General features: G+C 39.5%; 1 protein-coding gene across 1 annotated transcript in view; it reads right to left on the reverse strand.

Moving 5' to 3' along the window:
- Window positions 1–25,587, reverse strand: part of AP2B1 (adaptor related protein complex 2 subunit beta 1) — a 154,802-nt gene that overhangs the window by 70,246 nt on the left and 58,969 nt on the right. Inside the window, exons 13-14 of the mRNA XM_044672741.1 lie at window positions 21,422–21,681; window positions 14,041–14,233 (exon numbers count right to left, since the gene is read on the reverse strand). Coding sequence (XP_044528676.1) covers window positions 14,041–14,233; window positions 21,422–21,681 — 453 coding nt within the window. The remainder of the gene's footprint in view (window positions 1–14,040; window positions 14,234–21,421; window positions 21,682–25,587) is intronic.

Here is a 25,587-nt window from a genome sequence, read left to right on the forward strand (position 1 = left end):
TTGGGAGATCACTCACCCAAGGCCATGAGATCATGGGTCCACACAAGTACATCAAGTACCTTCTCTGTGGCTCTTGCCTGACACCTGCAGATCTCTTACCATGGGCCATAGCACACTGAGAATTCTCTTATAACACTACATCCTTTGCCTTCTGCCAGTGGAAGTGGTGGAAAAAGCTATCCTGTAAAGACTTACTTTAAGTGACTCCTGAATCTTATGGAAAACACTTTAGAGCTTTACCTAATAACTCAACACAGAATTTAAAGCCAATGTGTGCTAGACAATGGTTTCACCCATGACAGTCAATTTCTATAGTCTGTGGAGGCCACAAGTACTATGAACTTATAGTAACAGGAATGCTTGACATAAAATATATGGCCCTAATAACAGAGACAGAAATCCTAATGACAGAAATTTCAAAAGTCCTTTCAGTAAACAAGACTTTGTAATCATATACTCAAACCATCAAGGACAAGAAATTGAAAGAAATAATCCACCTCATTTAAGACAGGCTTCCTGCAAAGTATGAAATTCCATTACTTCTACATGTGTGTGTATATAATACATATTACATTAAACCCCTTACTTTCTGTCTTAGAATCGATACTAAGTATTGGTTCCAAGAAGGTTTAGGCAATGGGGCGTTAAGTGACTTGCCCAGGGTCAGACAGCTAAGAAGCATCTGAGTCCACGTTTGAACCCAAAACCTCCTAGGCTCTGTATCCACTGAGCCACCTAGCCCTCCCATTAAAACTATTCCAAGTCCCTACTATGTACAAAGCCTTGTACTAACTGAGTACTAGGGATGAGAGGCATATATATTTTAAGATAGAGATAGAAAATAAATGTACAAATCAACCAGAACAAGTAAAATGTGTTAAGAATTACAGGAAACAGAATAAAGTACTGTGGGAATTCCAAAGAGGGAAAGACCACAAAAGATTACATATGGACATAGCTTCTTGACTGAGCTGTGAGACCTCTGAAAAAGCTAAGACAGTAAGAGAAGAGGATTGAAGGGTCAGAAAAGGGAATTCTTGGGAAGGGGAATATAAACCAAAAAAGGTATGGAAGAGAACAATTGCAGGGCTGGCTTGAAAAAATTCAGTTTGGAGAGGATAGGTTCCCTGAAGGAGATAATAAAAGATATAAGGCTTAAAAGGGTCCCGTGGGGAAGGCCTTAAATGCCTTTCATATGAAAAACCTGAAAGAGAGTCCTGCCCAATATAATCAAAGTCTCTTATTATAACAATGATGACTAAGGTGGAGAGAATTTAATCAATTGTCATAGGAGTTCACTCCAGAGATCGACTCAAGAGAATTCCATTCCTTCTAACAAGTCTTCATTTTTATGGCAAACAGACGGGAATTAATCAAGTTAATATTCTCCTGTGAGGTACCCAGAAGCATTTATAAAATATATCAGTACTAAGAACTGGACAAGATTCAACTGCTTTTCAGTATCTTTGGAGGGAGGAATGTTTTTCTAATTGTTTTCATTGCTAAATGAAAAAAAGTTTTGATGGCAGCCAAGTGAGAAGAGAGAAACCTCTAATGGAAAAGAGAAAAGGCTGATCAAAAAGTCATGAGGGGGGCAGCTGGGTAGCTCAGTGGATTGAGAGCCAGGCCTAGAGACAGGAGGTCCTAGGTTCAAATCAGGCCTCAGACACTTCCCAGCTGTGTGACCCTGGGCAAGTCACTTGACCCCATTGCCTACCCTTACCACTCTTCCACCTATAAGTCAATACACAGAAGTTAAGGGTTTAAAAAAAAAAAAAGAAAGGAAAAAAAAAAGTCACGAGGGATTCAGAAAAACCCTGTCTCCTTTACTCCTTTATCATACTCACAGGCTAGCAGCAGGACCCAAAAAGACGATTCTTTAGGGCTCTGGAAATCAAGGATAAGGAAAAAGAAAACATTTGAGGGCAAGAAGATTTATTAATGATGCACAAAGGCACAGGTTCTAATGGTTCTCAGACAGATAGAAGCAGGGAACCATCCCATCCCAACTTTCATTTCCAAAATTTTGGTCCTTTAACCTCAAGTATTATGCTAATATCTCAGCAGAGGAAGACTAAATATAATCTCCTATGCTGTTTGTCAATATTACCTGTAAAACAAAGTCAATGAAGAACTATTCCAATCATCCTATTATTTTTGCTCTGTTTAGCAAATAAAACTCTACTAGGATCTCAAGCTGTAAAACCCAGGGTGCACCAGAGTAGAATAAGAAAAACAGCTTGCAAGTATATAGCACCTGAAATGCCTTAAAAATAATTTACATGTGTTCTTTCATTGGATTTTCACCACTACCCTGCTAGGCCAATACTATAGGTATAAGTGACCTCCATTTACAGATGAAGATCATTTGGTTCAAAAAGGATAATACTGTGCCCTTGGTCGCACAGCTATTAAATGTCAAGAGGAACAACTCAAACTTTGGTCTCACTAGTATTCTTACTACTCAAGCTGCTCTTCTGAAAAACCTGGGCCACTTCATTTCTGATGTAGGTTCAGTACCAAAAAAGAAAAGCCAGGCAGCACAATGGAAAGTGATAGACCAATGGTACCAAAACCCATTTCCCCCCCAATCACTATCGAAACTAACATCTCCCTCCAGTACCAGAGAGCCCCAACACCTGCCTGGCAGGACACCAAGTCTCTGTTTGTTCCTTAGTCCACCCTGCATGGATAACCATCAGGTGTGAGAACTTCCTCCTACCCACAGAGACTGAGATTCTACATGCCCTTAGAGCCACCCAATGAGGTTGGTACAGGTAGCTCACCTGAACCAATAGAGGCAATCCAGGTCACCTCATTCCTGACAACAAGCCATTTTACTGGTGCTAATCTCCCCCTAATCTCCTCTTGCCTCTTTTCTCCCCAACCCATAGCCACCTCTACTTGCACTGTGACAACCCCCCTGCCTTTCTCCTTGCTTCCAATAAAGCTCACAATACCACCACATTCTCATCTCATTAGTCTCTCTGTCTACCCCCCCTTCAGTCAGGCCTGACAAAAAAAAAAGGCCAGAGGTCTAGCCCACAAGACTTCATCCCTGGGGCAATTCTCTAAAATTACACATTGCATAACAGCTTACTTAATAGAAGTTCCCTAGATCAACAAAATCACAGGGACATTTTGGCCCTCTCTATCCTGCCTCCCCATCCCCAAAAGAAAAATTTGTATCTTTTTAAAGACTTATTCAGACACAGCTACATTTGATCTCTGTCTACTCTATTGTCGTGTGGCCAGAAGAATGAAAAAGGCCCAAACATGGCTCAGCAAAGGTAGAGACATTCTCAGAAGAGACTCTTCTGTCCTGGCCCTTAATTAATGCTGATAAAGCTGCCTGCTTTCCTCACAAGACAGATGTCATCTACTAAGTTAATGCTGGAGTCAAACAGTCTTCTGACAGGAAGATGGAAACAAAAACAGTGGTTTTCATCACCATTGAGCTCAACAAACTTATTCCAGGAAACATTCCCCTTGGTTCTTTGTAGCAGCCACTTTTGATTGTCCCAGGGCACTATCAACAAAGTTGCTTTTTTTCCATTTTTGCCACAAAATAAAAATGCCACTGCCAAGGGAGTCAACTCAGCAAGAGGGAAAAGAGATCAAGTAATGAGCAATGAATCATTTTAAATGCTGAAATCTGAGCAGAGGTGGGAGGGAAGGCCTGGGGACCAGCTCTTCTCACACCCTATTCTACACTTCAGCTGCCAGTAATCTAACTTGCCCACCCCCGCATCATCCATCAACAGAATCCACAGACCTGCTGTTGCTGAGCCTGCCCCCCACCCCATTGCCACAGTCTGGAATGGGGGTCATGGGGCATCAACTCCCAGCACATCTGCATCATATACTCAGGAGATGAACAACTGGAGAGCACCAGCAGCTGGACAGTGAATGGTCATTTCTAGGGCAGAGCTGTCTCTGCCACATATTGGGAGCCCTGAAGTAGAGTAGCTGGGGACTGACAAGTCCTGCCTAACACGACCCAGCTGAGCACAGAACAAATGGAAGCTGCACATCACCACAACAGTGAGGTCAAGGGGAGAACATGAGCCTAAAGCACATTCTACAGTGGAGCCGAATCTGTTTGACAAAAACCAAAGGATAATCAGCAGACTGAACAGATACAAGAAAACCCCTTCACTAACATGACAGATTTGGGTTAGATCCCTAAAGCACAATCCATCTAGCAGGTGGTCACTGTATATTTGCTCTCAGGGATTTTTAAAATCAACTCTAAATCATAGCTTTGATTTCTTAATGTCTCATGCTTAGACATTGCTCCTGGGCAGAATTCTACCTTCACTGACTTGCTGCATTATTGAGCTAGGGATCTGAAGATGAACAGATGAGAAACAAAGAATTCATAAATTTACACAACGTGTCAAAACGGCTTTGTCCCTAGGCTCAGAAAATGATATTCTTTAAAACAGAATATGCAACTCCACCAAAAACAAAGAAATTTGGATTAGAATCTGATGTACACTATAAATGTTTAAATTCTTAAATTGGTATGATTTTTTTGCTATTACTTCTCTCATTTCAGAAAGTTTATGTCTCCTAAGGGAAAACAGGGTATTTCGACCATCAGGGTTCAGAAAAGAACTATTAAAAACACCCCAAGTAATTCCATGTGAACTGGAACAACCTCTAGGAATTGATGCAGAGTGAAAGGAGCAGAACCAGGAGAACCATATACACAGAGACTGATACACACTGTGGCACAATCAAATGTAATGGACTTCTCTACTAGCAGCAATGCAATGATCCAGGACAATTCTGAGGGACTTATGAGAAAGAACTCTATCCACATCCAGAGAAAGAACTGTGGGAGAAGAATCACAGAAGAAAAGCAACTGCTTGATCACATGGTTCAATGGGGATATAATTGGGGATGTAGACTTTTAAACGATCCCTCTCGTGCAAATAGTAATAATATGGAAATAGGTCTTGATCAATGACATATGTAAACCCAGGGGAATTGCTCATTGGCTACAGGAAGGAGGTGAGAGGAGGGAAGGGATAGAACATGAATCATGTAACCATGGAAAATTATTCTAAATTAATTAATTAAATAAGATTAATTTTTAAAAAACACCTCCAAGTGATTGCTAAGAAGGTTTTGATCAACATTTTCCAAAAACAACTTGGTTTGGTGAGGAAGACCAAATATGCACAGCATTATTGGGATGATGATCTCTACTACCTCCCAATCAGCCCAAGTTCATGTTCGTTATTTCCATAACACTATCTGTCCATCTCATCCTCTGCCTTCGCCTTCCCCTTCTCTTTTCGCCTTCAATCTTTCCCAACATCAGGGGCTTTTCCAATGGGTTCTGTCTTCTCATTAGGTGGTCGGTGTATTTAAGTTTCAGCTTCAGTGTTTGTCCTTCCAACAAATAATCTGATAGAATTACTTTAAGAATGGACTGGTTTGATTGCCTTGCTGTCCTAGAGATTCTCAAGTCTTCTCCAGCACCATATTTCAAAAGAATCGATTCTTGTGGCACTTGGTTTTCCTTAAAGTCTCCCTCTCACAGTCATTATTGCTACTGAATAAATCAGAGCTTTGACTATAAGGACCTTTGTTGGCAAGACGATATTTCTGCTTTTTAGTATGCTGTCCAGATTTGCCATAGCTCTCCTTCCAAGGAGCAAGGGTCTTTTAATTTCATGGCTGCAGTCATTGTCTACAGTGATCTTTGAGCCCAAGAATATAAAACCTGACACCTTCCATTTCTTCTCCCTGTTCTTTTTTTTGTTGTTGTTGTTTTTTAAACCTTTACCTTCTGTCTTGGAGTCAATACTGTGTATTGGCTCCAAGGCAGAAGAGTGGTAAAGGCTAGGCAATGGGGGTTAAGTGACTTGCCCCGGGTCACACAGCTGGGAAGTGTCTGAGGTCAGATTTGAATTTAGGACCTCCCATCTCTAGGCCTGGCTCTCAATCTACTAAGCTACCCAGCTGTCCCCTCTTCTCCCTGTTTTTTACCAGTTGCTATGATCTTAATTTTTTTGATGTATACTTCAAACCAGCTTTTACAATCACCTATTTCACTCTCATATCAAGAGGCTTCTTCATTCTTCTTCACTTTCTGCCATTAGAGTGATATTGTTTTATTTTGTTAGTATTTATAGTCTTATTTATTTCTAGATTACTAAGAAAAGGAGACTCAACTATACTAAACATATCACATTAATTACATACTAAAAAAACATAACATAAGGCTACCTGAACTCATCTTTTCCCACAGACTGGCAAACTTGTTCCTTAGGAAAGAATTTTAAAACCAACCTCTTTCTTGAAGACTTTTATTACAAAAAGATTGAATTTTAACTAGCAAATCTTCCCATGAATTTCTACAGTATCATATCCATGTCCACTCTATCAGTCAAAAAGGCCTATTCTAAAGGAGTCATTCATCATTCATTGCAGAGATAGTAATGACAACATCCAGGGACAGTGCCACCCCTAGAGTCATAACAAGTACTGCTTGGCCCCAATTTTCTACCAGATCACAGGGTGTTTTGCCACATATCTTCTTACAAAAGTCAGCTAAGGCAACCAAATTTAAGTCATTTGCTGCATATAATTGTAGACCAATATTACCTCAAAAATGAATTTAAGCAAGGCTGGATTTCAAGCTAAGAAATGTGTGGGGACTTCAACAGTCCTGTGTTCTTAACAATAAGACTGAATGAGTCCTACTCATTGGGACTTTTCTCACTCTACAATTCACACCATTGAATCCCCCTGGTTGAAAGTCCAAACACAACACTGGCACGAAAACAGGTACTCTAGAACTCATCATGACTGTGGGAGGTGGCAGCTAAGTGGCTCATTGGATAGAGTGCCAGGCCTAGAGACAAGAGGTCCTGAATTCAGATGTGGCCTCACGTACTTTCTAGCTGTGGAACCCTGGGAAAATCACTTATTCTCCATTGCCTAGCCTTTACCACTCTTCTGACTTGGAACAAATACACAATATTAATTCTAAGATGGAAAAGGTAAAGAGTTTAAAAAAAAACAAAACCTCATCATGATAGCTCTAAAAGCTGTCAAAGTGGCATAAATGCCTTTAAACTGAAGATCAATAAATTATTAAGTTAATGTGAACTTTTTGTTTTTGGTGAGGGAAGCCAGAAGCAAGATCAACATTCAAGAAAAACCTGGAAGGCAAGACCCTACGGGAAACAGAGGGTGGGAAGAGTTAGAAAACATGGAGTAGTTAGCATTTAGGCTGTCTCTCTTCCCTGGGCTAGGATTTTCATGTTTTATTTCATTGTACACTGAGCAAAGTCCTCCAAAGTTAAAGCCCTCTCTTCTCTGGAATACAGAAAGTATATTCTGAGTAATGCTTCCTTTCTATTTAATAAGCACACCAATCAAAATAGAAGGCACAGGCTTTTTAATGAATAAAAGGCTATTTTTTAAATTTATTTATTATTTAGCAAGGTAAGAAATGCCAGCAATTCAATTATAACCTTAGGGAGCTCCATGGATATCACATTCAGTGCTACATCCATGTCCCCAAAAAAATGCAAGGCAGAAAACCCAAACCTCACATCACTTCCTATCCCACACTAAATCTGAAGGACCAGCAATGAGTCAAGTCCAATTATTAAAAAAGTCACATCACCTAGAATCAATTACTATCTAGATAATGAGCAACAGTTCCAAACTTTCTTTAAAAATACTTAAACATGAATATTAGGCCAACATTAATCAATAATTCAAGCATTTAAAGTTAAATGATCATTCTATTTTTGTCATTGTTCAGTCATGTCCATCTCATGGTGACCTCATTGGGAGTTTTCTTGGCAAAGCCATTGGAGTGATTTGCCACTGCCTTATCTATCTCAATTTATAGATGAAGAAACTGAAACAAAGAGGGTTAAATAACTTGCCTAGGGTCTCAGAGCTAGTGTCAAAGGTCACATTTGAATTCTGGGCTTCCTGACTAAGGGCTTAGCACTTAATCCACTGTACCACCTAGCTGCCCTTTGATCAATCTACATATCAAACCAAATCATTAAGCTTTTATTACTAAGTGAAGAAAAAAATAATCTCATTTAGAAAAGTCATAGAGAGAGCAATAAATAAAATAAAGGGAACAGAGGGAGGAAAAAAGGGCTCCATCAGTTACGTTGAAGGAATGTAGAAAAATTCAGTATTTAGTTCCTTATTTTTTCAGAGGGAGGTCTCCTATTTTCTACATCTCCAGAAAGCAATCAGTCTGAAATGGGTTATATCTCAGTGGTTTTTAAGAAGGATAAATATCATTAGTGTAGGACTAGAGGCGGGATGCTAGGAAGACAAGGGACAGGTAACAAAAGAAAAGAAATTCTCCCTAGAAGCCATGAGGCAAACTAGTAGAAATAAGAAGAAAAAGTGAATAGCATCCAATGAAAGAAACAATGGGGGAAGGAGAGAGGAAGAAATAAGTATCTGCCAAGTGACTCCTATGTGCCTGGAACTAAGCTAATACTATATAATTTGCTTTTTAATATCCAACATCAATATACAAGAAGCAAAAATATAAAAATGTGCAAGCAAATACACTGGAACAAAAGACAAGTGAAATGGTTTTGGTAGCTTGCTGGCAATGCAAAAGCCCAAACTTCTAAGTAACAAAAGACCCAGTTCCTGTCCTTAAGAGAACTAGGCTGGAGAGACAAGGAGGTATAGAATCCAAGAGGCAAAGACAGGAACAAGAGGTTTAAGGAAGAGGAAGATCAAGGAAAGTTTCATGGAAGAGGAGGCACCTGATTGTCTGGACAAGGGTCAACCAACTGCTTGCTGCCTTTCTGTACAAGGGTCAGTGAGCTAAGAACAGTTTGTACATTTTAAAATACAATAAAACTTTATTAAAAACTGCTGTAAAAAAAGATTAAAAAAAAAAAAAAGACTTTCCAGTTTGCCAGCCCCAGGTACATTCTATTGAGATTGATGTCGACACTTTTGTAGAATATACTTGTTATTTCTCACCCCATTTTCAAGCCATACGTGTGTGAGGGAGCACTCATAAGCACTGCCATGTCTTAACTCACCTGCTAAGATTTATAAACTCTGTGAAGGCAGTTTATGACTCAGGCTCCAGCGATTTCTCATAGCTTTTAGGATAAAATAGGAACCCTTCTGACCTTAAAAATGGCTTAGGACTTACCTCTCAGGCCAGTTAACTATTCCCAATCTGGCTGCACTCCTTGGACTTCTCTAACAATCTGCCAATATTTTATTAAGCTGCAAGAGCACATCAGCTTTGGGCTTCAGCCCTCATCAGGATCCTCTGATGGGAAGGCTAAGGAAGTCTCCTCTCCAACCTCTATTCAGGAGGGCTCCCAGGCCAGTCAATTTTCCTCCCACCCCCACCCTTGCCTTTTCTTGACACAAGTCACCTTCCCTTCTCTACCAGCTCACCCCAAGCCTTTTGTGTATAGTCTTTCCTCATTAGATTAGAAGCTCCTTATGGGCAGGCACTGTTTTTTTGTACCCCTGGAAAATTTACTGACTAAATTTATTTTTCCAGTCTCATTTATTACTCCACTTCCCACTCTCTCTGGTTAAGCCAAAATAGCATTTTCTCTGTTGTTCACATACATACACTTCATCCTCTGGTGTCTCTGGCTTTGCACTGGCTAACTCTCACTTTCAGAATGTCTTAACCCTACCCCACAGAATTCCCCTTATTCAAGGCTCAGCTCTGCCTCCTACCTGAAAGCCTATTGTAGTCCCCAAGTGCTAGTATTTGCCTTCCTTTGATACCTTGTAGTTTATCCTGTCTATGCACAGTTTTCTCCTCAAATTGGACAGAAGCTCTTGCAAAGTGAAGACCTTTTCTTATTTCTGGCTCTATTTTCAAAGCACAAAATGTGATCAGTGCTGAATCAATGCTTAGCTGACACGACTCTCAAGCTATAGCTCAGCATTTCCAAATATCTTTGGATATTCCACTGGAATATACAAATCAAAACATCCTCCTCAGCTCCCTATTTGTTGGGCTTCTTTCCAGGCAGGTAAGAATGCCCTGTTCCAGCTGCATTTTAACCACTCATGGCTCTCTCCTCACCTCCAAGGGAAGATGCAAAGAAAGCACCAACTTGTCCTAGTCAAAGTAAACCATAGACCCAGTCTCTAGACCTTTTTGACTCCACACCATCTTTCAAAGGTCCAGTCAAACCAAAGCATAAGACAGGTTTATTCCCTTGGAAAAAAATAAAATATCTAAACCTATCAGTGTTTAACTGAACACTAGATGTGTAAACAATCTGATTCTGTTACACAAAAGAGAACAAAAAAGTATTCTAAAAAGAAAAGAACAAAAAGAGAGGTCAGTAAAGTAACAGGTTGAGAATCACTTGCAGTACCACCTGTAGCCCAACAGAGAAATGAGGTCACAAGAAAATAAGAGTTCTGCAAAAGTCATTGCTTCCAAAAGCATTCTTATCATGCCATCACTCAAAGTTTGGTGTTCTACTCAAAAGCCAAAATCAAGGGTCAAACTGTTACCTCAGAGCATTTACCATCCTCAGAGTTATCTTCAGTTAGAGGCTAAGAGTGAAAATTGATAACTGCCCCATAGTCCTGTATTTGTGGCAGGTGCTTTTTTAAACTGGATTGATGAGTTAACATCTCAATTCAGCTAATAATTTTTAAGTCTTGATAGGCCTAAGCCCCATTTCCCCTTTCCCTGTTAGCCCTCCTTTCCTCTGCACCTACTAGAATTCCAGAACAAAGCAACTGTTCTACTTCAAAGGGCACTGCTATTTCCCATGCTGTGACTCAACCGCTCCATGAGGGATTAATATTCTGGACTCAAACTGTCTGTACCATGTTAGAAACATACAATCATGGGAACCAGCTACTTCCCACCCTGGAACAGCCAAAAGACAAGTCCCAGATTACCTAAGTCCTGCACCCCTAACTTTCCCAAACCCATAAAAATCTGCTTCCCCCTGCCCAGGGGAAGCCCTTTGCTAGCTCTTTCAGCTTTTGGTCCCCCCTTTTTGTCTTTGCAGCACCTAATAAACCTTGCTGAATCACCCTACTCTAGTCTCACATTGCCCGTTATGTAGGTCCCCATCAGCCAGGACCAACAATAATCAGGACTAAAGAATAATCATTTAAGGGACCAAGACCAAACATTCTCCAATAATTATTTCTACTCATTCTACTATCTACTCATAAGCTAAAAGGAAATTAAAAGGAAGAAAAGGGAGAACTTCCTTCTTACAGGGTTTCATTTTCACTCAAATTCATGAGGGGTTTGGGGAGGTAGAATAAACTTTATAATAATGAGTTTAGTTTTGTCTTGAGAAAAACTAGGAGGAACACCATGAGGAACACCAGTAGCTATGCTTTATAAGTACAATTAAAAAGTAATCCTGAGTGGTCACAGGAACCCAATGATCATCTTACAAAACCATGCTATAACAATGCAGTGGGATATTTACTGTACCATAAGAAATGACTAAAGAAATGATGATTTCTGAGGGCTGGCTACTATGAGCTGTTGCAGAATGAACTGAGCAGCAGAACCAGAAAGCACAATCTAAAACAGGACACCATCTCTGTAAAGAAAAACAACATCCAAAAAAGAATTGAAGCCAAGTTTCCTGAGGATCTATTATGAAACTATTAAGACATCTTGTGTTGAGATCAGATGGACTAGAAGTGCAGAGTGAGATGTCTTTCTGCATGTGTCTACTTTATGGATCTGTTTGGCTTTGACTATGCTTATTTATTAATTTCTTATCTCAAGTTTTTAATAGGAGGAGAGAGGAATAGCAATAAAATATACAAAATAGACCACTGTAAAACTTTTTTTTTTTTTTTTGATGCATGGAAGAGAGCAGAAGGAAGCACAGACAAGGATGGCAGCTTTGAAAATACTGTGTGGAAATTACACACACACACACACACACACACACACACACACACACACACACACATCTTAAAGCAAGAAGTACAGAATGCAAAAGCCTGGTTTCATTTACAATCCTCTTTTTGTGTTCAACTATATAGATAGAAATGTTCATTGCTTTGGTGTTTTGGTTCAGAATTAATTGTTAAAAAATATAATGCCTAAACCACAAGGTAACAAACATTTTCCTTTCTAAGTTAAGAGTACAAAAATACATTTGCACAAGGGCAATGTAAACTTTAAGTTGCATGATCTACCCTCTTTTACCTCTTGCTGCCCATGCTGTCAAGTTTATTATGCCTTATTGACTAAAATACCTAGACAATGATCAAACACATTCAGCACATACACACAGAAGGATTATCTCTCTTTTCACTTTTGCTTGTCTTGATTAACTCTGAAAAAACTAATGGAAATTACTTACAAAAATTTTCAGAGTTGCAATAATAAGGATACCAGTTTATCATAAAATCAGGAAGAGCATAAGTTTTAAGGCTGCTCACAGCAACATTCTTTTACCTACAAAATCAGCTGTATGAAATGCAGAGATCCAACAGATGCTTCCAAAGGGCTGTCTAAATATGGTACTGTAGCTACTCAAATCTTCCACTCAAGCATTTTCTAGCATTTATTGTTTCCAGTGCCATCAACCAACTTCTGAAAAATTTACCCAAAGATTTAAGAGTAAAATCATTCATCTTGTTTTGTTTTGATAACTAACAATAAAGGGAAGCAAACTAAGAATTGTTAATACTGGGGTTCCTGGCACACCCTGCTGTGCACCTTAGGCCCAAAGACCCTGCCAAACATTAAGGAGTCATGGCTAACTCACATGGGAGGGTGACATGCAAGACAGAGGAAATGTCAATGGAATGCTTTTTCTTGGTGCATAAAAAGGAAGCCGTCTTACGAGAAAATTTTCAGTGTTTCTATCCCAACTATTTGAATGGTCATAAAAGCCATTTCCTAAAATTAGAAAGTGACTCTGCAAAGTAAAGGTGGAATATGGCTATAGGAATCAGAGGCCAGAAATGGCTTTGGGAGCTAGGTTTGTTTTGCCCTTTATAGGCTTAGTCACAAGGGTTATTTGTCAATTCCCTTAAAAATCTATACAGAAAGTTAAAATGTAGTTCCCCAAAAAAAGAAGTGAAATTGCTTATGGGTTTTTATAACTACTATCTGGAACAAGAACCTGGTCAGTGTAGTCTTTGAAAGCAGTGCCTGTCTATTAGAATGTCTCACTGCCATGTGTGCAGGTGTCTTTCCTTAGGTCTATCTGTCAGAAAGCAAAACTATCCATTGAATTGGCATGACCTTTAGATGTCCTACAACTTCCAGTGAAAGAAAGAAGTGAATCCAGGGTAAATAGCACAGAAAAACAACATCTTAGCTTCAGGACTTTAGGAATACACTTATTTTTGTGATTATCTGCCTTTAAATTTCTCATACAGGGAAATGAAGCAAATGGACAAAACATCTTATTTGCAAACAAATGTGATTCTCTCCAAGTATTCAGTTACAAAAGCTGCTTTCAGTCCATGATGGTGAATTTCCAAATGCCAGGAAGCCATGGATGAGCAGTTCTCTCATTCCACCTTCCCATTCAAGATCCCTCCCTAACATTTCCCATTTGTCTTCAACTAAACAACACAAGCTTCCCTCTGACTCCTCCACCCCAAAGGTTGCATTGTTGACAAAAACTGCTGATCATAAGCCTTTTAGTATCAGAATCCTGGAAGCTAATTTAATTGGAAGCAGGACCAGAAGGGAGAAAAAAGAAAATGAAAAGAAGCCAAGCAGTTTCCACTCTAACCAACTCCAGAAAGAGTGCTCAAACATTCCAGATCTAAAAGCAACAAATCCCTGAAACACCAAAATGCTTTTTTGTTTTGAAGCTAGGTAAGAAAACCCATCCCATAAACTTGTAGAAACATCCTAAGCCAAAGAAGGACAGTCTACGATTGCTCAGAATAATCATTCCTATCTTCCAGTAAAGAATATGACTGCTTAGAAGGGAGATGTTGGGACTACAGTTCACGCAAGGTCTCGTTGGCAAAGGAAGGACTACACACGATCAAAGGAAGAGGCAAGGAATGATGCTTACCAAGCTGTCCAAGCCTCCTCCTAAGAGGTCCACAGCCCCCATCTGCATAGAAGAAACCTGTGGCACATTGACAGGAGGTCCCAAGTCAAGGTTCAGAAGGTCCCCCAGCAGGTCACCCTGAGAGGGGATGACTTGAGGCTGTTCCAGATTGGTTGTGGTGGTGGTGCCAACAGGACTATCTCCAGCATCAGTGCTGTAATAATGGAGGAGGAAACAGAATATCAAAATTTCATCCAGAATATAATTTTTAAAAACAAAAAAGATGACTAGCAGACATACTACATTAGGAAAACATGAGGCACACGAACAGACAAGAGTACTCTCAATTTAAAACAACTTCTTGAAACACCTGTAATGTTGTCTTCTAGAAGGCTGCAAGTTCCCTAAGTTCAGAGGCCATTTCTTTTTTTTTTATCATTTCTTGGTGTCTTTTATGCTATTCCACAGATGGAACTTTTGCCTATCCAGACAACATGGCTGCCAATTAATTTTAGTTCTCTCATGGAGTATATTTTGGGACAAAGAACAAGAAATTTTTATCGTATTGATTTCTGGATCACTGGATCAATTTTGTTTTGGAAATTATGGTGGTCCAATATCCATCTCTCTCCCTCACAACATAACATCATCTGGAAAATAGCCTTAAAAAACAATGGATTTGGGGGCAGTTAGATGGCTCAGTGGACTGAGAGCCAGGTCTAGAGATAGGAGATCCTAGGTTCAAATCTGGTCTCAGACACTTCCTAGCTATGTGACCACTGGCAAGTCACTTAATCCCCATTGCCTAGCCCCTACTACTCTTCTGCCTCAGAACCAATATACAGTGCTAATTCTAAGACATAAGTTGTTGAGGTTTTTTAATGGATTTTTAGGCAAGTCCAATGCTCATTGCAGTTTCCAACCTACACTGTTCCCTCAATTCAATTCTGAGTCTAACTCACAATCTGCAAATTTATCCCAGATATATGCACTGATAAGGTCATTCAAAAGACTGGCCTGCCAACCATATACCATAGATCGGGCAATAGGCACTTTTTATTTATTTCATTTTTCCTGGCTGGATAACTGTTGGAAAAATTTCTTTTGATTAATCATTAATCCCTGAGGAAGCCCTATAATGTTCTGGCCCTTGCCCCAAAGAAAATTTAAGCCCTTTTTCAGGCTACATATTGAGATGAACTTGATGAAATGAAAAGTCTTGAAAGAAGACAGGAAACAAGAGGAAACAGTCTGTGAACAGTCTAGAACACTAGTTTGGGGAGCTTAAGATTTGATATAACAGTTAATGATAAACCATTGTAGGTTCCTGAATTCTTGAATGATATAATAAAAATGATATAGTAGCAGCTAATTATAGGATGAATGCACATGAAGGAAATGAAGGCAGAGAGATTAGCTTGTGAAATACCTCAGCTGAAGGTAAGGAGATAGAAGTCTGGAACTTGAAGAAGTAGTAGTAGTAGTAGTAGTAGTAGTAGTTGTTGTTGTTGTTGTTGTTGTGAAAATGCAAAAGAAGAGTCAAGTACATGCAATATCAATGAAGTAGTATCGATGATTTTTAGTAATGGATTAGATTGGGATAACTAATGTAATATAATGTGTTTCAGAAAAAAACTGAAATGATTGAGAGAAGAAAAGGCAAATGAGGGAATTCAGAGAATCACAAGAAGTCAGTCCTATATCAACTGATACAGAGTATATAAAAAGAAACAAGAAAACAATATACACAAGCACCATAATAATGTAAATGAAGAACAACCATAAAAAGGTACAAAAGAACAATCTAACAAGAGAATAAAGGGGGAACTCAAGTCACGGAAGCCAAAGAAACACCAAGCTGGCTAAGAGCACCCCACCACACTTATGACCAAGGTCTTGACTTTGATATCTGCCTTTGAGTAACATGACAAGAATACATGAGTGACCAGCATCAACAAGTGGCAGACCAAGTAACAAGAGGGAAAGCATGGACAGATCCAATAGATTTGAAATGAAAACTTCAGAACAAGCATGGAGTTACATAATGGGAACTACTTTAAAAAAAATTCTTTTTTAATGAGAGAGAGAGAGAGAGAGAGAGAGAGAGAGAGAGAGAGAGAGAGAGAGAGAAAAGGAGGGAGGGATGGAGAGATTTCCATAACTGTTCATGGGAAAATGAATGCTAAAGAAGTAATCTTTCAAAATGCTGAAATGTTTCTACATTAGACAAATATTTTACCCACTCAACCACAAATCCTGGCAGAAAAGTATAGGGTACACTCCACAATAGGTCTCTTTTTGTACCTACATAGAAATCAATTGCTAACTTTAAGCTGGACTCCTAAAAAAAATTTAATTCCACCAATAAAACATATCTAGTAATAGTTTTAAACCATTAGAAAAGACAGAAGAGCATTTTCATTGTGGTTTCATTTCACATCAGATGCAATAACACTCATTAATCTCAAATTGCAAATTAACACTGGTGTCAGCAATACTGGCAAAGGCATTCCATCAGCCATGTGGTTTTTAAAAAAAGAGGTATCCTTTTGTGCCAAATAAATTCTTTTTTAATAAAGTGGTGACAGCAACTCAAAAAAATGATTATCAGGGAGGGGATCATATAATAAATCCTCCAACAACCAACTCAGAGACCCAAACCAAAAGAAGTCTTTCAATAAAAGATTTAATTGTTTCTTTGAAAAGTTCAAAGATTGCTTTTTTTCTTGTGTCCTAGAGAAAATTCTAAAATAATTTTCCCCTTTATATTTCATATTCACTTAGGGAAAAAAGAGACCTGGAACCCCTGGAGGTTACATATATCACAAAGGGTTAAGGGTGAAACAGGCTATCCATTTCTCCTTCAATGCTTTGAAGTAAGCACAGAGACTATATAACTAGAAAAGAAATAAATAATCAGAGCCACAGAATACCCCCAGTAAACAAAGCTCTAGAGAAGCATGACCTGGTTTCCAGGCTTGCTAATTTGTATGTGATGGGATCTAGGCCGAGCCCCTTCATCCCCAAAGGGTCCCGCAGCTCCTCTCTGAGGGGCCAGCCAGTAACTGTCTCAGTCAAGGGAGTTTTCTCCCTGGTAATTTCCCTATACTAATGAAACCACAAGTCAAGGCACCCTACAAGTAAATTCCTGACACTAGGGATCAAATTGCAAAAGTGAGGCATCTCCTGTGTTCAGGAAGCTTATATTCCTGAAAATAATGTCTCTTTGCATCTCTTAGAAGGTTAAAAAGTTGTTACTAAGAGGCATATTGTCATTTTCAGTAAAAGAACTGCTTGTTCCTTTTATTGTCTCAACAATAAAGCAATAAATTTCTGTATCTTACCTCCCATGTAACATTTTTAGAAAAGCCTTCTGAATTTTTTTAATTTTATTTTTTAAGAAAAAAATTTTTCCATGATTACATGATTTATGTTCTTACTCTCTCCCCCCAACTCTGCCTCCCCCGAGACAAGGTGCATTTCCACTGCTTTCTTCATGTGTCACTGATCAAGATCTATTTCCATATTATTGATAGTTGTTACTAACGTGGTCATTTCGAGTATACATCCCAAATCATGACCGCATCAACCCATGTGTTCAAGCAGTTATTTTTCTTCTGTGTTTCCACTCCTGTAGTTCATCCTCTGAATGTGGGTAGCATTCTTTTCTGTAAGTCCCTTAGAACTGTCCTGGATCATTGCATTGCTGTTAGTACAGAAGTCCACCACATTCTATTGCACCACAGTGTATCCATCTCTGTGTACAATGTTCTCCTGGTTCTGCTCTACATCAATTCCTGGAGGTCGTTCCAGTTCACATGGAATTCCTCCAGTTTATTATTCCTTTGAGCACAATAGTATTCCATCACCAGCATATACCACAATTTGTTCAGCCATTCCCAATTGAAGGGCATCCCCTCATTTTCCAGTTTTTTGCAACCATAAAGAGCGCAACTATAAATATTTTTGTACACATCTTTTTCCCTATGATCTCTTTGGGGTACAAACCCAGCAATGGTATGGCTGGATCAAAGGGCAAAGCCTTCTGAATTTTAACAGCTTCATTAGACAAAAAATATTCTGACACATCATTCGTAAAGACAAAATGCTACTCACAACCCAAGAAGTGGAGATAGAAAGAAGCCAAGTCCCTGACCAGAATCTCAATCCAGTATTTGGGAGAGCTCACCACAGAAAGGCCACTTGATTGACCACTATTGATCTAACCACAGGGAAAACAGTAGTCTGGCTACAATAACTACACAAGGGCAATGGAAAGAGGGGTCACATTTCTTATCTCTGCTCTCTCTGCCATGGGATCACAGGCAAATCCCATCCCAGAGCTAAGCTTTCATTTTTCTTTTAGTAAAACCATTTGTCTATGCATAAGTACCATGAAGGGATGCTGTGAAGATAATTGAGGTGTTAAACAGTATTTAATGACTTTAGTGGTTTCTCATTTATCCTTCAGCACCCTCTACACACACACACACACACACACACACACGCGCGCACACACACACACACACACACACACACACACACACACACACACACACACACACACACACACACACACACACACACCCCTCTCTACCTCATCTCAGGTCTATTCTTCCTATTCTCAATGGCCCAGGCCAGTGGATGGTATAGATAATATGCCGAATTTCCAGCAGACCACCCCTGGATGTCCATTTGAAAAGACTAACATACATATGGAACAGACTGAGTTCAGAAAAGCCTGGAAAGAGTTATATGAATTTATGTAATGTGAAGTGAGAAGACCCAGGAGAACACTATAAACAGTCATGGAAATATTGTAAGCTGATCAACTGTGAAGGACAAAACCATTATCAGCAAAACAAGTCTCCAAGATAACCCCAAAGGACTCATGATGAAAATGTTATCCACAACCAAAGAAGGAAGTGCCAGGAGTCTGAATGTAGGTCAAAGGCTGTTTTCCACTACATTTCCTTAATGAGATTCTTGACTGAATTTGTGAAATGTGTCTTCTATCATGACATGAACAATATGAAAATGTTATTACATGAAAGTATGGGTATAACCTATATCAGACAATTCACCACATAATCAGCAAATTATGGATAGGATAGGAAGAAAATCTGAATTTTTAAAATGTCAAAAAGCAACTGTCAGGGGCAGCTGGGTAGCTCAATGAATTGAAAGTCAGACTTAGACCGACTAGACCCAGGAGGTCCTGAGTTCAAATTTGACCTCAGATACTTCCCAGCTGTGTGACCCTGGGCAAGTCACTCAATCTCAAGATCTATTTATCATCTCTGATAATCTGATAAGGACAGTTTAGTTAATTAAGGAAATAACAGACACTGAACATCTTTTAGCTCATGCTTCCAGCTCTGTCTCCAGAAGCATGGAGTTTATTATATATATTTCAAGACTTATTTCACACAAAAGAACCCCCCCAAAACTTTGCAGATGCGCAGAAGTTATAAATTATGTCATATCAAAACACAAAAGGTCTCAATGGCTTTAGAACAGACCAAGGCCAAGGCTGAATTTTGAATGGGTTCTTATCAGAAAGCCAAGTGGGGGATTATTTTTCTCAGGGTTGAATTGCCCCTGCTAAGGTTTTGGCCTTGGCTATACAAGGCAGCTGCATTCCTGGCCAAAGGGGGAGAGGGTTAACCTTTTAAATGTTGGCCCGCTAGGAACCAAAAGCTCTTCAATAAGGCCATAATACTTTTCAACAAGAAATCACATGGATCACAAAAGGGGTCAAAAGAGGATTCTCAGATTTTTATTTATTCTCATTGGCTTCCCACATATTTCCCACTTTTCTTTAAATTAAAATGATTTATTACACAGGAAAACTTTTTAATAATGAAAGGAGTCATCAATTAGTTATAATCAGCTGTAGCTGGATCTGATAAGATTTACAGATTAAACTATTTATTTCTGGCTCTAGCCCTTACCACTCTTCTGCCTTGGAACCAATGCACAGTATTGATTTAAAAAAAAAATAATTGTCAAAAACTATTTCTACATGTAACTGAAAAAAAAATTTTTAAATGCTGGGAAAAAAAAAAAGAAAAACTGACACATTCCAAGTTTCAGTGATTACAGAAGAGGCAACACTAACCCAATGGCAACTGGCATTTTTAAGTGCTGCCAGAGGAGTAAAAAGGTCTTACGCACACAACCAGCTGAGGAAAGATAAATGAAGTCAAACCATTTCACTGAATTCTGACAGTACAGAAATGTTATTTGTCCCCTTGATCCAGCCATACCACTCTTGGGTTTGTACCCCAAAGAGATAATAAGGAAAAAGACTTGTACAAAAATATTTAGTCACTCTCTTTGTGGTGGCAAAAAATTGGAAAATGAGGGGATGCCCTTCAATTGGGGAATGGCTGAACAAATTGTGGTATATGCTGGTGATGGAATACTATTGTGCTGAAAAGAATAATGAACTAGAGGAATTCCATGTGAACTGAAAAGACCTCCAGGAATTGATGCAGAGTGAAAGGAGCAGAACCAAAAGAACATTGTATACAGAGGTTGATACTGTGGTGCAATAGAATGTAATGGACTTCTCTACTAGAAGCAATGCACTGACTCAGGACAATTCTGAGGGACTTATGAGAAAAAATGCTCTCCGCATCCAGAGGAAGGACTGTGGGAACAGAAACACAGAAGAAAAACATTTGCTTGATCACATGGTTCGATGGGGATGTGATTGAGGTTTTGATGTTAAAAGATCACTCTACTGCAAATATGAATAATGTGGAAATAGCTTTTGAACAATGATACATGTATAACCCAGTCGAATTGCTTGTTGGCTTTGGGAGGGGGATCATGAATCATAGAACAGTGGAAAAATATTCTAAATTTTATAAAAAGAAATGTTATTTGTGACTGCCTTAACAGCTCGTTTTTTATTTCTAAACTATCCCCACAACAGGGACCTGAAATGTAATATATTTTTTAAAGTTCCATTTTTCGTCACCAATCCTTATAAAGAATTCAGTTCTGGCCTCAGACGCTTCCCAGCTGTGTGACCCTGGCAAGTCACTTGACCCCCATTGCCCATCCTTACCACTCTTCCACCTATGAGCCAATACACAGAAGTTAAGGGTTTAAAAAAAAAATTAAATTCACCCAAGTGTCTGATAATCACTAATAAAGCTTCCTTTTGACATCAAAATGTTATCAATAATTGCACGTTCCCTGGATCTGAACCCACAAATTCTCTCTGGTCCACAGCAGAATGAGAGCATTGATGCCTGGGGGGCAGGTTGCAGGGTTTCTCTACCATCACCAAGAGCCAGCAAAAGGATTTCTTTTCCAGGAAACACTCCCACCATCCCCCAGCAGAGCAAACCCTGTGTCACTTAGCTGGATCTCGCCCCAATGTGCTTACCTCCCATGATGAATGGGCAGATGTTTTCGGTGGATCCCATGGCTGCCCTCAACAAAGGCATTGGGAGGCTTATGGTATACGGAGGCCAAAGAACCAATGTGGCAGATTAGCTCATCCAGGAGGGTGGGCTCAATTAGGTCTGTCTCCTCAGAGATCAGAGGCTTTTCTGATAAAACTACTTCTTTGGCTGTCACAGGATCAGTAGAAAGAAGGCGCCAGTAGATGTAGCCCCGGTCTCGAAGGTCAGGGTTATCAGAATCCTACAGAAAAAGCAAGGAGTTCTTTTGGATTTTATCTGCATATAGAAACCCAAGGTTACTCATCTTATAATGCTCTATTTACATAAGAGTACCATTTGGATGAAACAGATTTTTGAAGAGAGTCATATGGTCTCTTTCCTTTTTTTTTTTAAACCCTGACCTTCCATTTTAGAATCAATACTGTGTATTGGTTCTATAGCAGAAGAGTGGTGAGGGCTAGGCAATGGGTGTCAAGTGACTTGTCCAGGGTCACACAGCTATGAAGTGTCTGAGGTCAGATTTGAACCCAGGACCTCCCCCCATCTCTGGGCTTGGCTCTCAATCCACTGAGCCACCCAGCTGCCCAAGGATCATATGGTTTCTAACTCAGCAATGAATAAAACTGAAAAATAGAACAGCCCCTATATGTCTTTTACTTAAATCTCTATCTAAAGAATGTGTCCTCAGTTTCAGCCAATCCAAGTCAATCTTCACCTACAATTTCAGGAACTGATTTTTTTTTTAAACATTTTATATGGGGCAGCAAGGTGGCTCAATAGACAAAGCACCAGGCCTGGAGTCAGGAGGGCTAGAGTTCAAATTGTGCTGTTTAAAAATTATTCTAAGCCCTGGGTGACTGTCTCCCAGGACTCCCTGCTACAACTGCCTCGGACACCTCCCACTTCCTTTGTGGGAGGTGTCCAAGAAAGTATAAAGGAGAGAGTTTGGGCATCTTTTCCCTCTCTCAACCCTGGCTCTCGCCCGAGCTCTCTTTTAAGCCTGGAGGCTGGTCTCGACTCTGGCTCTCGACCCTAGAGGAATGCCTACTGGAGTAGACCCTTTTTTCCCTACCTAACTTTTGCCTTTCCTAATCTAAATAAAACCTAGCTATTTTAACAATAAGTGCTACCTGATCTTTATTGAGCTCCGAAAAGCTCAATTTCCTCTCCTGGGCTTGGGGGCTACCCCGGTTGGGCTACCTTCCTTCCCTTCCTCTGGCTTTCATTTCCTTTCCCTTCCTTCTACCTTCCTACCTTCCTCCTATCTCCCAACGTCACAAAATCTAGCTTTAAATACTTCCTAGCTGTGTGACCTGGACAAGTCACTTAACCCCCATTGCCTAGTCCTTACCACTCTTCTGCTTTGGAACCAATATGTAGTATTTATTCTAATACTAAGGTAAGAATTTTTTTAAAAAGGCACTTTGTATAATATTAGAATAAAATAATCTCATTTAGAATTGATATGTATAAAGATATCTGATAGGGCCCCTAAGTCCATCTGCATTCTTAGCCCTCAGGACCCCAACCAGGTGGTCCCTGACAGATCTCCCAAAATTGTCATCTTGTGTGACCCGGGGCACAATGCTCCCAGTAGCTCACTTGTTTGGGAGGTCACTTGTCCAAACTCAACCATATGAACCATAAAGTGAGCATAAAAGTTCTCTGAGCTTCAGAAATAGAATGTCTCAGTCTAGGCACTGAAGTTTCTGTTCTCTGGTCATGGAAGAGTCCCTCCGGCTTTGACTTAAGAGTGCATTTTTGAAGAGGATTTTAACAAAGCTAGTTGGGATTTTCTAATCTGAAGAAGAATTAGAAGCAGTAAACCACAGGTTTGGAAGTTAGAGAAAGTAGAGGGGAGCCATAGACCACTAGCCATGCCTAACACCTGAGATAAAAGGAGACAACAAAATTAAAAGGAACATACACATGACTGAGATGCAAGGAGGAGAGATGGGGGGAATATTTGAAGGCAAATATCCGTGCCCATTTCAGTCAGAGCATATTGTCCTACATATCCCATTACTAATCTCAAAAAAATCATTAATAACTTTTTAGAAAAACAAAAATTGTCAATCAAAATGTTTTTTATCACCTAAATTTCCTCTTCCTTCTCCCAGAAAGCCATTTCTTGCAACAAAGAATTTTTCCAAAAAAAGAAGGGGAAGGAGAGAGGAAAAAAATGAGTAAAATTAACCAAACCAACAGAAATTCCTGCCTTTTGTGCCTCTTGGCACACCTACGGAGTGAGAGGCGCCTTCTTTTTTTTTCCTCTTGTGATAATTTCTCAACACTGAGTTTTGATTGTTTCATGGTTCTTGTTCTCTCCATTTCCATTGTCATCATAACCATTTATTTTATTTCCCTGGTTATTTATTTCCCACTCCATCAGCTGACTTGGTTATCTATATTTCTCAGCACTAGGGACCATCACTAGCATAGCTCTTTCACAAATAATGAGTGCCTATTTTGTTACTAGTTCTTGGCTACCACAGAAAGTGTTGCTTCTGATATATATGAAGACTTTCTTTTTGCCAAAAACTTCTATGAAATCTTATGCCTAACAGTGTATACTCAGAAAGGTCAGAGAAGTAAGATCTTAATGAATAATTGGTAACCTGATGGGACTGAAACCCAGATACCCAGGTATTGAGAAGTGAGTGGAAGGTAAGCAAATAGAGGCAATAAGGATAGATAACTCTTCTAGGACTTTGGCTCTAAAAGGTAGAACAGCTATAACATGGAAGCTTGGGAATAGCAAGGTCAAGTAAATAAGGAGATAATGAGGCTAGAAAACAGGGAAATAAATTGGGAAAACAAGAAGGAGGGGAGTGACTAAAGATCCTAGTGAAGATGAGGTCTAGGAAGAATGAAGCAGAAAGAATAATGAACAGTCATGAGACTACATCAGATAAATTTTCTAGGATCATGGAGATGACATGGAAGTAGATCAAATAACCAAACACTGTGAGAGGCAGAAAGAATGCAGCAAATGCCAATGCTTAAATGGGCACCACCTCCCCACAAGGCCAGGAGTGCAAGAACCCCAGACAAAACAACCTCCCACACAAGTACCAACACAGAGAAGCTGTGCCCACCTCAATCCCAGAAATGATTCCTTTGAAAAGGAGACAAAATGACCCAGAGATCAAGAGATTATAGCAATGAGGATCCTCAGAGAAGAGGAGGATCTGGAAGTGACAACAATTGGGCTCAGAAATTACACTGTGTCTCTATGTAAATATGGACAGTTAGCATTTACCAACTTGTATCTGTCTACTTTCTCTTGTTTAAAAAAAAAAAAACAACAACACAGTGTATATAGCAGGTTAGCAAGGGTGGGTCAGATATTTGGGTGGGTTAAGTGGGCATTTTGACAAGATGGCTCCTTCTCATTTAACATGTTTAATTGTGATGTTTAACAGACATCCTTTCAGTTTAAGAGGACAGTTTTAAAATAAAATGCTCTCCTAATGATGATTTTGAGCCCTACCACTCATTGGAGAATCAACAGAATCGGTAGTATCTTATTTGGAATAGACATTCTCTATTGCAATTTTGTTCTCGTTTATTTTTAAATTTTCTTTTTTTGTTTCACTGGAAAGGAAGATGCTCAGTTTTAAATGTTAAAATGTGTAAGTTGCTTTGTTACAATAAAACTACATGGAGAGGAATAGAGACAGAGGGAGAGAGAGAGAGAGAGAGAGAGAGACAGAGATAGACAAACAGACAAAAACATCCTCCTGTGTATTAAGGAGCATGAAAAAGGAACCTCCAGGCTAGAGATGGTGGCCAGGATGGCACAAAGTCTGGAGTCAGGTTTCATGAACTACCAACCAGGAGCAGCTCAGTGGTACCATAGTACCCAGAGCGCTGAGCGTGGATCAGGAAGAGTTGAATTCAAATCCAATCACAGACACTCTCTGTGGGACCATGGGCAAATATCTGCTTGAGTTATTTCCCTCAAGTATACTGTAAAGATAATAGCTCCTACCTCACAGGGTTGTTTTAAGGATCAAATGATAATTGTAAAGTGCTTTACACACTGCCTGGCACGTAGATGGCACTCTAGAAATGTTAGCTATTATTGTTGTGACTACCATCATTGGCCCTCTCTAGAGAGATAACTCTGCCCTGAATTTGACTC

Source organism: Gracilinanus agilis, chromosome 4 (genome assembly GCF_016433145.1).
Source record: "Gracilinanus agilis isolate LMUSP501 chromosome 4, AgileGrace, whole genome shotgun sequence".
NCBI lineage: Eukaryota > Metazoa > Chordata > Mammalia > Didelphimorphia > Didelphidae > Gracilinanus > Gracilinanus agilis.